We start from the raw sequence: 16,416 nt of genomic DNA on the forward strand, positions 1-16,416 counted from the left end.
TTTTTTTTTTTTTTTTGGAGGTAGCAGTATTTCTGAGACAGGGTTTCTCTGTAGCCCTGGCTGTCCTGGAACTCACCCTGTAGACCAGGCTGGCCTCGATCTCACAGAGATCTACCTGCCTCTGCCTCCTGAGTGCTGGGATTATTTTCAATAGCAAACTATCAAAACATCCCAGCCTGCTTTAGCTAGTGAAGCATATTGAGAGTAAGTCAGGGCTGTGGCCCCGTTTATCTTTCATGGAACTTGTGTCTCCACCTCAGCCTCCACTTAGTCCTTTCTTTGCCATCAGAGGGATTTGGTTTTCTTTTGAGACTTGAGTCTGATGGTGTTACCATCCTAAAAAGAACCTTACAGTTGCACGTTTTTCTCCAGCTTGTGATAATACCATCCCCAGGCTAGCCATACTTCCATCCTTCACGCTAACCGTAGAGCAGCCACTAGTCAAACGTGCCTATTAAGAACTTAGACTAGGGCTGATGTGACATAGGAGATCGCTTTAATTTCATTTTAATTAATGAGTGGTTAAAAACCTGCATATGGGGCGGCAATGGCGCACGCCTTTAATCCCAGCACTCAGGAGGCAGAGCCAGGCGGATCTCAGTGAGTTCGAGGCCAGCCTGGGCTACACAGCGAGATTCAGGACAGGCACCAAAACTACACAGAGAAACCCTGTCTCGAAAACAAAACAAAACAAAAAAACTGCCTATGGCTGGTGCATGTGGAAAAGAAAGAGATATGTTTTGTTTCTTTTTCCTTTGTTGTGATCTTCATTGGCAAAGGTTTTTGCTGTGGTCAGTGTGAGGTAAAGTCATTTGGCAGACTCTGAGAAAACGGCACCTCACCGTTTCATCAGGGAAGGTGAGCGGTGTTGACAGGGCTGAGATGCCATTCTCTGTCACCTGGCTGGTGCAGGTTTGCGGAGGACCTGACAGGTCATTTGGCCCGTTTGTCTTTCTCCACGGGTTCTTATTGGACAGCATCATTTGTCCTGGTTGGCTTACGTTGCAGTAAGGACCCAGAGGCAGTGAATCAAAAAGATGTCCCTCTCTCTAGCCCCTTTCACCCTTCTCCACGTTTGGTCCTTCACGAAGAGATCGAGGTTGGGGAGATGGCTTGGTGTGGAATAGCCCTTGCTGAGCAAGCGTGAGGACCTAAGGTAGGATCCCAGCAGCCTCGTTAACAAGCCAGGTGTGGCCGTGTGTAACTCCAGCACTGCTGGGGGCTGGGGCGGGGACAGGAGGCTCACTGGGGCTTGTTAGCTACCAACTTGGCTCTAGGTCAGGAGGAGGCTGTCTCAAAGGAGTAAGGCAGAAAATAGAGAATAGTAGAGCCGGACACCAGACATCGTCCTCTGGCCTACACACACACACACACACACACACACACACACACACACATACCACAGGTATGTGTACCCACACACACACACACACACACACACACACACACACACGCACGCACACACACACGCACACACGCACGCACACACGCACACTGCATGTGTACCCACACACGCACATGCACACCGCAGGCATGTACACACACACACACACACACACACACACACACCCCACAGGTATGTGTACCCACACACACGCACGCACACACGCACACTGCAGGTGTGTGTACACACATACACCCTGCAGGTATGTGTACCCACCCCCACACGCACACATGCACACCGCAGGTGTGTGTACACACACACACACCCTGCAGGTATGTGTACCCACCAGCACACACGCACACACGCACACCGTGGGTATGTGTACACGCACACACGCACACTAGAGGTGTGTACACACACACACACACACACACACCGCAGGTATGTGTACCTACCCCCATACACGCACACATGCACACTGCGGGTATGTACACTCACACACACACACACACACATGCACGCACACATGCACACCACAGGTGTGTGTACACACACACACACACACACACACACACACCCCGCAGGTATGTGTACCCACCAGCACACACGCACACATGCACACTGCGTGTATGTACACACACACACACACCGTGGGTATGTACACACACACACACACACACACACACACACACACACACGCACGCACGCACACGCACACCGCGGGGATATGTACCGACCCACACACATGCCCATGTTCCTTATACACTCTCCCTGCACAAAACAAAAATGAATCTGAAAGGAAGAGAAGACATAATCCAGACGGGGACATTCTGTCAACCCACCTCTCCCACACTAGTGCCCTGACACTGTGTTTCTTTTAGTGACAGGAAAAAAGCAGCTCGATTTGCCCACAGGACTACTTACAGTGTCATAGACGAGAGCGGCATTTTTTTGCCTTTCAGATCTTGGAATCTCAGCGTTTGGAAACGACTGTTGCAGTACACTGATGAGTGTTCTTATTGTACATTTTGCCATAGAGGGATGGATGACCCTTGACCAAGGGTGATCCGCAGCCACTGCCTCCTACCAGAACTCTACCCTGCTGTTTTCAGTGTGCCCCTACCCTGTCTCCATCTCCAGAAGGGCTTTCCTGATGAAGTCATTGGGTATTCTGGTTATTTGGCATGAGAGTTTTGGGTTTGGTTTTTTTTGGGGGGGGGGTGGGAGGAGTTCTGTTGTTGTTGTTGTTGTTTTTTAAGGTGTTTAAATTTTATTTGGCATGTATCAGTGTTTTGCCTGTGTGTGTGTAAACCACACGTGTGTGTAATGACTGAAGAGAAGAAGATGGTGTCAGGTATCCTGGCACTGGGGTTACAGGAAGAGTTGTGAGCCCCTGTGTGGGTGCGAGGAATTGGACCTGAGTCCTCTGCAAAAGCAGCAGGTGTTCTTAACCGAGGAGTAATCCCCCGGTCCCTGGGTATTTGTGTTTTAATTAGACTCCCCCTGGATGTCTTCCAGCCCCTTTGACAGGGGCCAGGTTTCCCCGGCTCTAACAAAATGCTAACATTTCTCTGAATCTGAGTGCTGGAAGGAGCCAGCGGATTGTCTTCGGCTCTGCAGTTAGAAGCCGCTGCATATTAGATGGCATTGCTAACGGAGCTGTGTGACGTGTCTTCTTAGAAGTGCTTCGTTCCATTTGACCCAAGGGTCTTTTTCCCTCCTCGTCTTGTATTTAGAAGACGAAAGAGGAAAACAATAACCAAGTTTCCGAGGAACTGAGTTTTTTGTTATGATCTAGATTCCTGTGTAGCTGAAGTTTGATCTCTTCCTCCTCCCTTCCTTCCCCAGCTCTAAGTTCTTGTAGCTCTACGGTTCCTTGTGTGCTGGGGTTCTTCGGGTCTCTGCTCTGTGCCTCCTGTTGCTTGCTCCCCTTAGTGATTCCACATCTTAATTCCCAACCACATCATTTTCCCAAGTTCCACTCAGAAACACTGGGCTGTGTCGCAGGTATCTCAAGCTCCAGACGTGTGTGCCTGAGCTACCCTTCCCTCTGGAACCTCTTCCTCCTCATCACCTCCTCCCAGTGAAGAGCAGCTCCACTTAGCTCTTTTCTGTTCTGCTCCTACAAGCAGTCACCACATCACTATTTTGATCTTTATGGAGTTATAGTTTAAATGTAATTAAATTCACCAATTCAGTGTACATACCAGTAGTTGCTTTCTTTTGCATTTGACTCTTTTTTTTTTAAATTATTTATTTGAAGCTGGGCATAGTGGCTTAATCCCAGCGCTTGGGAGGCAGAAGCAGGCAGATCTCTGTGAGTTCAAGGCCAGCCTGGTCTACATAGTGAGTTCCAGGACAATCAGAGCTATACATAGTGAGAACCAGTCTCAAAGCAAACAAAAAATTTTATTTGATATGCACTTTTGAAATTTGTATTATATTTTTAGCCAGGTGTGGAGGTTCACACCTTTAACCCCAGCACTCAGGAGGCAGAGGCAGGTAGATCTCTGTGAGTTTGAGGCCAGCCTGGTCTATATATAGTGCTCTATGTCAGCTAAGAGTATATAAAGAGAATTTGTCTCAAGCTCCCCCTGCAAAAAACCAATAACTTGTAATATGTTTCTATGTGTTTGGGAGAGGGAGGCATATGCAGGCCAAAGGACAGCCTGTGGGGATTTGTTCTCTCCGTCTGTCATGTGGGTCCCAGGGGTCAAGTTCTAGTATCATCGGGCTTGCCAGTGAGCACCTTTCCCTGCTGGGCTGCATTTGACTTTCGATTTAGCTCGTTTTTATTACCTTGTTTCCTATATGACTCTCTCTTTCTCACTTTGACCAGTTACTTCCTGTGGCTCTCTGACCTGTTCTTGTGGATTGGCCTTCATTCATTTTGTAGGGCAATTGTCTAGTATGTTTTACCATATTCCCTCCAAACTTAGACCAAATCGGAAAGCACCTGAGACCTGTGTGGCCGTGTGTATAACCACGAGCCTGGCAGGAACAATGCAAATCATATGTTGTAGCTTGGAATGGCCCTGTTAGATATGGAGCACCTTGCAGTCGATCCTGGGGTAGTGTGGGTTACCAGGAAATAGAACATGGTAATTCCAGAGTTTCTCTTCCCTGGACTGTGTCACCGTGGAAAGAGTGTAACTACCGTTCTTAGTCTCTCACTAACATCACAGTGCATCCCTAGGGACACCTAAAATTCGTCCAGGGCTCTGAGGACTCTGGAACATAGTTGGAGTGTAAGAAGGTTTAAACGTTAGCCAAACCAGTCAGTGTGGCTCTGGGCTTCTCTGGTTCCTAATATTGACCCAAATTTGAAACTAGAAAACAGACTTCCAAACCTTGCAGAGATGTTGGCATAGTGAGTGAGATGTGCCTAGCCTTAGACTACTTTTCAGCCACCATATAGACTGCAAACTGTATACCCTGCAAGTAACAGCCTGGCTTTGTTAATAAAGTTTTATTGTATTGCCACACAGCCGTGTCCATTTGACTACATGTTGTCCATGGCTGCTTCCTCCACAATGGCAACTGAACAGTTATAACAAAGACCCCCATGGCCTCCAGAGCCTAAAATATTCAGTACCTGGCCTTTTGAGAAAAGTAGCCACTTTAACTTTGTGAATTTAGAGTAAGGATGCTGAGATGATACGCTGTATTTCTAAAGACACACTGCTCTTATTAGACTCTGGAATACCATAGCCAAGAAATAGAACTCTGGAAATCAGTCTGTTATGGTTCATTATTGAATTCAACACAGGAGATAATGACCTCCAATTACAGCAGGTTTCGGAGGCCCCTCGCATCTGTTTCATTAATAGTATCTTCTGATTATTGCAGCGGGGTGCGGGTGGGGGATCAAAGGTACAAAATTTGACCCCTGTGAAATTATTTAGAATCTCAAATATGGAGATGACTCTTACTATTACTTCACTTCAGCACGCCCATGGGCCTGGTAATGGGAAGGAGGGGTATGGCTGAGTGTCTGAACGCTCTCAAACCAAGAGTGTAATAGACATTTTCCTCGGAGCCGCTGGTCCTTAGTAATTGGGAGGACTGCTTCCACCGAGGCAGACAGTGTTAGTGAATAATTGTCCACCCGTGCATTAGAGGTCACTTGATGCTTTTAGCCTTCCTTGGAGGTCAGTCCCCTCAATGTCTAGCACTCTGAATAGAAACTAAAGAGTTGCAAGACTGACGTCATTGTCTTAACTTCTTGTCATAGTGTCGCCGTCTAATCCAAACATCTAAAACTCCCCGTTTCACATTCTATTTTCTGCCCAGTATTTATCATCATCGTGTGATTATACTGTAAAATTATTACTCGTGGGCTAGCGAGATGGCTCAGTGAGTGAGAGTGCTTGCTGCCCAGCCTGAGTTCCACCCTCGGAACCCACATGGTGGGAGGAGAGAACCGGTGTCACTGAGTTGACCTCTGACCTCCACACTCGCCATGGCACCCTTGTGCCCACACGTGTATGTGCATGCACAAAAGGAGTGATTCTTTGGAAATGGTTACTCTTCATCTCCTCCACTAGAGTAGAAGCTGATTCAGTTGCTGTCAGTAATTAATTAGGTCTAAAGAAATAATCATGCCTGAGTATGTTTGGCACATATTTCTAATCCCAGCATTTGGGATGTGAAGGCAGGGTGATCAAGAGTTCAACACCAGCATGGTGGCACACTCCTTTAATCCCTGCACTTGGGAGGCAGAGGCAGGCTGACCTCTGGGTTCAACGCCAGCCTGGTCTATAGAGGGAGTTCCAGGACAGCCACAGTTACACAGAGAAATAAACCCTGTTTCATGAAAAGAAAAAAAAAAAAAAAAAGAGTTCATCACTAGCCTTAGCCACTTATCAAGTTTGAGACCAAGATGAGGTGTATGAGACCATGTCTGAAAAAGTGGGGCCATTGAGGTGGCTCAGCAGGGAAAGGCTTAGGCCACCAAACCTGACAACCAGTTCCATCTCTGGGACCCACATGGTGGAAAGAAAGAACTAACCACGAGGTTGTCCTCTGACCTCACACACACACACACACACACACACACACACACACACACACATCTACACATACACTGTATTTGATACTTTCCTGTTGGCTGTGACAAAACACCGTAACCCAGGTAATTATTATGTAAGAGGTTTGGCTTATAGCTTCAGAGGGTTAAGAATCCATCGTGGCAGGGAGGCAGAGCAGCAAGCAGCCGGCTTGGTGGCTGGCACAGGAAGCTGAGAGCGCCTATCTTCAAATGCAGGCATGGGGCAGAGAGAGCAGGCTGGAAGTGGTGAGAGGCTTTTACTATTAAAGCCTGTCCCCAGCGACATACTTTCTTCAGTTTCACCACCTAAACCTCACCAAACATCACCACCAACTGGGGACCAAGTGTTCAAAGGCCTGAGACCATGGGGGGCATTTCTCATTTAAACCATCACATGCTTTAAAAAAAAAAAAAAAGGAAATTCAAGGCCGAAAAGATGGGTCAGTGGGCAAAAAGCACTTGCTGTACAAGCGTCCCTGGGATCCATGAGGAAGCCAGATAGAATGGGGCGTATTTGTAACCCCAACACACCTAGTATACGATCAGAGGCAGAGACAAAAGACTCCGCTGGCGGCTTGTAGACCAACTAGCCCACATTGGTCAGCTAACAGCTGCCGTCACTCCAGCTCCAGGAGATTCAGTACCCTCTTTTTCGCCTCCAGAGGCACCACCCTGATGTACACAAACTCATGCTTGCACAAATACACATTTACACGTAATTAAAAAAAGAAATAAAATATTTTTTTAAATGCTAGGAACTTCCAGGTGTGGTAGTGCACATCTGTAATCTCAGCACCCGGGAGGCAGAGGCAGGTGGAGCTCTGAGTTCAAGGCCAGCCTGGTCTACATATTGAGTTCTAGGCAAGTCGGGGCTGCATAGTCAGACCTTGATACACACACACACACACACACTAAAACCATAAGATAAAAGGTTGATGGAGGGGGCAGGGCACAGTGGAGCAGTATGGCCAATAATATCATCTGTAAGTCTGTAGTAGATGTCATCTTGAATGTTGCTGAAGAATGAAGAGACCACCAAATTCTTGTCTTTTCTCAAAACAAATGAGCAAAACCTTAAGCCTCTAGATGTAATCACAGAGAATAGAAAAGCAAACAAACTCCAGAGAAAACAACCAATGGAACCTAGAGTATTCCATGAGGTATCTTGGCTTCTTCACAAACATATGAAAGAAGCAGGGGAAAGAGAGAACCACTCTGGATTGAAAACAGAAATGTGTCAATCAAACACAAACGTGAAAGAGACATATCAACCAAATATAGTGGGAACCTACTTTGAATGATGATTTTTTTCTTTTTACTGAAAAGGACATTTTGTAAGATCTGAAAGTCTTTCAAATGGGCTTCAGACATTAGAACAATGCCAAAATTACTAGATGTAGTAGCATCGAGGTCCCATGAGACATTTTCACTATCTCACAGGGGTTCCCCGGGTAAAAGGTTGCCTGACGTCTAATTATGATTAGATCTAGGTGCCTCGGGCACCTTAGGACAGGAAAAAGGTGACTCGGGAGAAAGGGGCCTGCAAGGTGGCCCAGTGGGGGGAAAGCTGCCAAACCTGATTACCTGGATACCTTGATACCTGGAACCCACCTGTGGGAGAGGAGACCGACTCTCTGACCTCCACGTATGCACCGTGTCCACGTATGCACCATGTCCACGTACGCACCACCACCCGAGAAATGAATGAACGCAATTATAAAACAATAAAATTGGGAAAGGAGGGCTAGCGTAAACAAGATTGATTGAGTGGTGAGGTTTGTTCAGGTTTGGCGATGGGTGCCTGGAGGGCAGTCGTTAGATTACTCCGCCATGCCATCACTGAGTAGACAAAAGGTGGTGGTGGGTTTTAAGGTCCTAGCTTGCCGATCTTCCAGAGGCTCGCTGTCCTGTCGTACTGTTAGATGCAATTCTGAGGCGTCCGTCCAGGCGCTGGTTCTGTGAGGACACTCGCTTCTCCATAGAATAGAGAGATACCTCAGCTGGCGGGTAGCGTGCAGTAACACTGGAAATTCTTAAGTGTAGAAAAGAGACGTAAGAGCGTACCATTAGGGTGCCACTCAGTAATAAGTGGATTGACTGTGCTTAGTTTTTTTTTTTTCTGCCAGAGGGCTTTTCCTAGAGAGTAATTCTATCCCAGAGCCCACAACCTGGGCAGAACTTGGGGAGCAGGGTTCCCCCTCCAGGACATGTTTCAGTCAACCAGATCGGAAACAGAAAAGACCGCTATGGAGTGGTGGGGCCGGTTCTCCATGACCTAACACCGTTATTCCATTATGCATTGTGGTTTTATTGTTTTCCTTATCGTGATTTGTTTTGTCTCTTCTTCTTTTACGTTTGCTGGTTTTAACCCATGTTCATTTCTCCCCCCCCTGTGCCCATGTCACCCTTGCTGTCTTTGCCTCCACCGTTCCCAGGTTACAGTGTAGCCAGGACATGCCCCATCCCTTGGCCGATGAGCATGCGCTGATAGCCTCCTATGTGGCCCGTCTGCAACACTGCACACGGTTAGTGGCCAGAGCAGCAGCAGCAGCCGCCCCGGGAGGGAGCGCAGCCAAGGCTGCTCGGAGGGAGGGAGGGAGGGGGTGAGGTCTGGTTCCCAGGGTTGCCAGCAGCAGCAGCAGCAGCAGCAGCAGCGCTCTGCATGTGTGGTGTCTGAACAGCTGCCAGCTGTGATTGGCAGAGTTAATTGCCAAAGCATTGGCTTCCATAAGAGAAGGAGCCCGGCCAAGCCTGGCACTCACCTCATCGTGGAGTTAGAAAGTCTCCTCTGCCGTAAGGCACAGTCCCTGCTGGTCCCTGAGAAGCTTGAGGTTCCAAAGCTGGAACGTCCTCAAAGGAGACCCATTTTTTTTATGTTCTCTTCTTGGGCAGTTGTCATTGAGAAAAATGTGCATAGGGAAAGGACCGTTTGGGGCCAGGGAGATGGCTCAGCAGGGAAAGGCCTTTGGAGATGAACATGATAACCTAGGCGGTAGAAGGAAAGAACTAGTTCCTAAACATTGTCCTCCAGCTCCACTGGCATGCCGTCGTAGCCTGCCAACACACACGCATGCATCCACATCACACACAAAAGTAAAAACATACATAAACGAAAAGGACTATTTTAAAGGTTGCATTTCATACTATTTCCAATTACCAGTATGACTAAGCAGCAACATTATTTAGGGGCATTTCCCTCTCCTTAAAGTCTTGGGGGAACAATCAGGTCCTACAAACTCCCAGGTGGGTTTAATGGGCTTCTCCTGTGGGCGGGAGAAAGGAGTTGATAATCGCATACTCTGTCAGAGAATTTCCCTGTGCACCAGATGGTATCTGTGTACTTCTCCCAGCCTCTTGGTGTCTGAGAACAGAACTGTTTATCTCAGGCAGGGTAAGTAATGTTCTGTCAGTAAAGGCAGTTGCTCAGGGTGCTTGAAAGCATCCGTGGTAACCCATGGTAGCAGAATATTGCAGAGGCTGCTGCTTGATATTTCAGCCCATGAGTTTATGACAGGTTTAGCTAGCATCCTCAAGTCCCTGAGCAAGGATTGGTGACCACTGGTTCAGAAAGAGCAAGAGGAATGGATGAGTACCGCATCCTCTATGGTCTACAGTCTAAGGAAATGAACCCCATACTGCCTCTTATTCCATTATGCATTGTGGAAGGAACCAGAGATTTCTTGGCTGATTATAAAACTGTAAGTCGCCTGGAACAGACAGATAACAAACCAATGACTGTTTTGTTTTGTTTTATTTCATGGCACTAGTGATTGACCTGGGGGCTTTATATGTGCTAGAAAAGTACATTACCACTAAGCAATATCCCTAGCCCTCGTTTTACTTTTGATTGGGGAAAAAATTACCCAGGCTGTCCTTGAACTCATTTTGTGGTCCAGGCACACCTTGAACTTATGATCCTCTTACCTTAACGTCCCATGTTGCTCTGGTCAAGTCATCATCATTATCCCTATCTCCCTAAAGCTTCTTAGTGGACATGGTGGCTCATGTCTGTAATCCCAGCACTCAGGAGAGAGAGGCAAAGAGGCTCACTGTGAATTCAAGGCCAGCCTGAGCTACAGAATGGAGCCTGACTTAAAAAAAAGAAAAGAAAAGAAAAAGAAAAAAAGTCAGCTATATCTGTGGAGCTGATTTTCTTTTATCCGGTACCATATTATCTGGTACCTCATCTGCATGGGTCCTCAGATTGTTACAATAATGGATGAGGCTGGACACAGTGACATACACTTGTAATCCCTGTTCTGGGGAGACTAAGGCAGGAGAATTGGGATCTATCTGGGCAATAGAGAAATAACTCAAAATAACTCATCCCCACCCCCACCCCCACCCCAAAAATGGAGAGGAGGAGGAGGATGGGCTAGTTCACTTCAAACTGGACCCATGTGTGAAATGAGCATTGTACGGCTGGAGAAAGGGTGTTCAAAGGGAATGTCTAGTACCATGGACTCTTTGCAACTTGACAGTCTTCTTGGCCAACCCTGGCTGGGATTCTCCTTCTTCCTTCAGCCAGTGTTAGTATTTTCTCAGCTGTCTGTTTTTTGTGATCCCATAGTTTTCTTAAGACCTAGCTCTACAAAGTTAGTTTTCCCAAACATTTGGTTAGAAACCCCCATCTCGGGTTTTTGCAGGATGTCTTTTTTCAGCCCTCCATTCAGAAAGAAGTTGCCCCTTTGCTGATGTGGATGCATGGGGGATGGTATCTGCAGCCTCATTATTTCCCTGAATCCCCTCGTCTGAGAAGACTGAGTGTCTGTGACCCAGATGTCTACTTGTTATTATCATTCTTAGTCATAAGCCTTTCTCCTTGAGGAACAGAAGAAGAATTAGAGATGTCTAACAGACACCTATTGCATTTTATCTCCTTGGCAGTGTCCTGGACAGTCCTAGCCGACTGGATGAGGAGCACCGGCTTATAGCACGTTATGCTGCCCGACTGGCTGCAGAGGCTGGAAACATGGTACGTGACTGGAGGATGCCAGGAGAGTGCCAGAGTGTAGCGTCATTTGAATAGACATTAAGTATGCATACTACTTAGGAGAACAGTAATTGGGACACTCATGAGAGGGGGTTGCTGGGGAATAGAAGTAGGGGGCTGTGGAGGAAGAGAATGAAGGAGCTTTTAATTTTATCTGTAATGTTCTCTTTGAAACACAGATCAAGAAAAATAATCAAACAGAATCTAGTTATTCAAAAATATCAATACATTTAGTGTAAACTCCTAACAATACCAATCAAGGGAAAAAGAGAGGCAGTACACATTACCAATGTCAAGAATGAGAGAAGGGATATCACTACAGATCTCACAGAAATTGAAAGCAGGAGAAGAAATATTATCTTCAATAAAATTAATAACCCAGCCAGGCATGGGAGTGAATGCCTTTAATCTCAGCACTCAGGAAGTAGAGGTGGGTCAATCTCTGTGAGTTTGAAGCCATCCTATCCTGGTCTACAAAGGGAAATTCCAGGCCAGCCAGGGATGCACAGTGTAACTCTGTCTCAAAAAAAAAAAAAAATTAAAAAAAAAAGAGGTTAGCACAGGTGCAATGTGAATATTTCTTGAAAGACACATACACAAAAATAACATGAAAATTAGGCAAAAAAAAAATAAGTTAAATGTTAAAGAAATTGAATTCATAATTAATTTCCCACAAAGAAAACTCCATACCCTGATGACTTTACTGTGGAATCTATCATGCTTAAAGGATGGGGGAAAATGTGAAAAGGCGAATACTCCATGATCAGCTTAATTTATCCAAGGTATGCAAATTTATATTCTATATTAAAATGAATCAGTGTAATTCACATTAACAATTTAAAGAAGAAATTTGTGAAATCATTTTAGTAGATGCAGAAAAGGCATCTGACGTAGGACAGACTTCTTCCCCTGAACAGTGCCTAAACACACAAACCTCACACTAGTGTCAACATTTAAAGACTAAATTCTGGAACATTCCTCCCTATACATCCTCCTGGTCTAATTTTACTATCTCTGTTTATAGTTAGTTGCATTAGAAGTCCTAGCCAGTGCAACACAAAGCAGAAACTCGGAAAAGAAGAACAATGGTCTTTGAAAGTAACACAATCGTCTCCAGAGAGTGCTTTAAAACCTGTGCAAACACTTGACGGTAGAGCTACAAGATAAAAGTGTAAAGAGACTGGGAGTGTATGACTCAGTGCTGGAGTGCTTGCCCTGGATTCAGTCTCCAGCGCCACCAACAATAAGATTAATAACAATGAAAGGGATTTAAGACCGAAAGGTATAAAACACTGCTAAAAGAAATGAAAGAGAGCCTATGTCAATTGAGGTGTGCCATGTTGTTGACTGAAAGATTTGGTGTTGACATAAGTGTATATCTTCAGACTGACTTACAGAGGAAATACCAGTCAGAGGCCCAACAGGTATTTGGTTTTGGTTGGGGTTTAGGAATCTAAGTATATAACCACCCTAGCTGGCCTCTAACGTCCTGGGTAGACTAGGCATGTGTTACTGTGCCATACCCAACAGGTTTCTGTTTGTTGTTAAAATTGGCAAACTCATTTTAAAATATGTTTAGGGAACTAAAGGACCTGTCTTAGTTTGGGTTTCTATTGCTGTGAAGAGACACCATGACCACGGCAACTCTTACAAAGGAAAACATTTAATTGGGGCTGGCTTATAGTTCAGAGGTTCAGTTCATTGTCAACATGCAGGCAGACATGGTGCTGGAGAAGGAGCTGAGAGTTCTACATCTTGATCCAGTAAAAGTAGAAGCAGTCAGTAGAAGAGGCATGCCACACTGGGCGTGGCTTGAGCACATATGAGACTTCAAAGCCCACCTCCACAGTGACACACTTCCTCCAACAAGGCCACACTTACTCCAACAAAGCCATACTTCCTAATAGTACCCCTCCCTATGGACCAAGCATTCAAACACAAGAATCTGTGGGGCCATACCTATTCACACCACCACAGAACCCAGTGTAACTATGTCCATCTTGAAAAAGAACAGAGTTGGCAAATGTCACCCTAGGTGAAACCAAGGCCTGCTATAAAGCTCTAGTAATCAAGAAATCCATAAAATAGACTCCCAACAATGACACAAAAGCAATTCTGTCAGGAAAGGGAAATAATTTTTTAAAGATTTATTTTTATTTTATGTATATGGATATATGTATATGTTTTGTTTTGTTTTGTTTTTTGCCTACATGTGTATCTGTGTACTATTTACTGCTCTAGAGGTGGTGTGACCTGGGATAAATAGAGCTGATAAATAAGGAGGACTAATGTCTCATGCAATATACAGTTTTATTCAGTACATCAGTGTAGTTGGGTTTTTTTTTTTCCCTTACTCTTTACTCTTTGGGGGCCCACCACCCAGCTTCTAAATAGTCACACAGTCTTACTCTTACTTATGAATGCCTGGCCTTAGCTTGGCTTGTTTCTAGCCAGCTTTTCTTATCCTGTCTACCTTTTGCCTCTGGGCTCTTACTTTTTTCTATTTCTATACATCTTTTCTTTCATTTTTATTCTGTGTCTGGTTGTGTGGCTGGCCCCTGGTGTCCTCTCCTCCTTTTCTTCACTCCTCTCCCTTCTCATTTTCTTCTACTTATTCTCTCTGCCTGGCAGCCCCGCCTATCCTTTCTCCTGCCTTGCTATTGGCTGCTCAGCTCTTTATTAGACCAATCAGGTGTTTTGGACAGGCAAAGTAACACAGCTTCACAGAGTTAAACAAATGCAACATAAAAGAGTGCAACACATCTTTGCATCATTAAACAAATGTTCCACAGCATAAACAAATGCAACACACCTTAAACTAATATTCCACAACACAACAGACAATTTATATTCTGAGGGTTAAGAGGAATCACATGAGTAAAGTGTCCAATCACAAGGACAAGCTGCATGTGGCAGACAAGCTGTTCATGCAAAACCATGTTTTTCCATAGCGGCATATAAACAAGTAATAATACACAGCTGTAATGAATAATCCGAAGTAAACTCATTCTTATCTGCTATACTTTGGAGGAACACAAAAGCACATTCCAGAAACAATTTTGTGTTTTTGAAGAAACTTAGGTCACAAAATTCTTGTCTTGTTTCCTTGGAGTTTTCTCACAAGCACTCAGGATTCTCCTCACACAACTCCATTCTTGGACCGTGTTCCAGCTGTGTGCCATGCATGTGTGGGAAAGGGCCAGAAGAAGGCATCAGATCCTCTGGAACTAGAATTACAGGTGTTTGTTAGCCATCCTGTAGGTGTTAATGGTTAAAATGAGTCCTCAGGAGGTTCTTCTCGGAGTCACAAATGATAGCGGGAGGCACTGCTGCTTGGCTTTAGAGTGCTTTCCTGTCTGCACAGTTGCTGGCTTCCATCCCCAGGACCTCAAGAGTAAGAGAGAGAGAACGAACGTACTGTTTACAAAGGATTGGTAATTTCTCCACAGCGACAACGGGATGATTTTTCATAAATGGTGGGGAAAGAAAGCTTTATTCAAAGATACAATGTCTGAGTATATCCTGTGTTGCTGACGTTTTTGACAAAACTTAAAAATATTCCCTAGAGGGAAAAACAGTTGAGTGTCATTACTGCGCTGAGAAGAGCTGGTTAAAACGGTAAAGGGACAAGGAGAAACATACTCCAACCGGCTTGGGAAGGTCACAGGGTGATGATGCATGTTAAAAGAGCAGTACTCATGGCTCACACTTCCTGACTGTGCACTAGGTGGCAGTCACTCCCCTAAGTGCTCTGCAGATCTTAGCTAATCGATTATTCAGAACAGCCCTGTTTCCTGTGGCCTGAGAGATAAACACCCAGGGTTGCAGTCTCTAAGTGGTTAAGCTGGGCCGGGGATGCTCTTTTTATCTCTCAAACACTGATAACTTAACTGTTGAAGGTTAAGGTTCTGGATGAAAAGAAGTAACCAAAAAAAAAAAAAAGAAAAAGAAAAAGAAAAGAAAAGCAGAGAATGAGATGCTAGGTGAGATGAACCAAAACCTCGGACTCTCAGACACTTCCCGGTGAAAAGAACCAGGCTTTCCCAAAACTATCTCAGCTTTTGTAAAGGTCCGGGGGTGGAGGTGGCAGGGTTTGGAGGCTAGTCCTGGAGAGAAGTGAAGCAAAGCAGAAGCAACATGGTCAGAGTTGACAGTGTGTACCCAGTTAGGTTTCCTTCCTCAGGAGGAGGTAGACTTGCTTGCCGAAGCTGCTAATGAAGGTTCTTGATGTGTCTCTTCTCCCCAAAATGATCCCTGTTGACTTTTTTTTTTTTCTTGAGAATCTAATATTGGGCCACACAGCTGACTCCAATATTGCAACTGTAAAGGTTGGTGGAGTGGAAGAAATAACAGTCTAGGGGAAACGCAGAGCAGTGTGGGAGAGGCGGGTAAACCTTACACATGCCCTCGGTCGGTCAGTCGGTCACCACCGGTCAAGCCATTTTAGAAATCACATTCATGAGTCAGTGAGTTGAGATGGGCTGCACCGTGCCTGAATCCCAGTTAGTGTGCTGACTGCGTGAGATAGCCCGGTTGACCCCACAGGGTGCTTTAAAACACTGTAAATAAGAGGCAAAGCCTTTTCACCCCAGGTCCTGGTCTCCTTTGCCATGAACCCAGATAAGGATGTTTACACCCGCTGGCTTCCATTGCCTGCCGTTGAATTGTCCTGACAGTGATCACAGCTCAGAGGAGCTGGAGGCCAAGTGCTGAAAGGGTCCCTTTCATCTTAGTTTATTCTGCCAAGTATGGCTATCTTCTAAATATCGGGCCTCTCGGGGATTCTTCCTCACCAGCTCTCTGCCTGACACAAACCCCCTAATCCTCTAATCTCACCCTGATACAAGTGCTTTGCATGAAGTGGGTGTAATGCTCTGAAGAGTTTGTTCATAGCCCACCAGATAGGCCTTGTATCGATTGTTTTCTCGCAGGCCGCCTTCCACAGAGAGAGGCTGGTCAATCATTTGTGCAGGCGGCACACACCCCGCA

The 16,416-nt window shown here is 45.6% G+C and overlaps 1 protein-coding gene across 1 annotated transcript in view; it reads left to right on the plus strand.

Annotated features, from left to right (window-relative positions):
• Dtnb (dystrobrevin beta) overlaps positions 1-16,416 on the plus strand; it is a 204,364-nt gene that overhangs the window by 143,409 nt on the left and 44,539 nt on the right. Inside the window, exons 11-12 of the mRNA XM_059248686.1 lie at positions 8,870-8,959; positions 11,322-11,409. Of these exons, the coding sequence (XP_059104669.1) occupies positions 8,870-8,959; positions 11,322-11,409 (178 nt within the window). The remainder of the gene's footprint in view (positions 1-8,869; positions 8,960-11,321; positions 11,410-16,416) is intronic.

This window comes from Peromyscus eremicus, chromosome 22 (assembly GCF_949786415.1).
Source record: "Peromyscus eremicus chromosome 22, PerEre_H2_v1, whole genome shotgun sequence".
Taxonomy (NCBI): Eukaryota; Metazoa; Chordata; class Mammalia; order Rodentia; family Cricetidae; genus Peromyscus; species Peromyscus eremicus.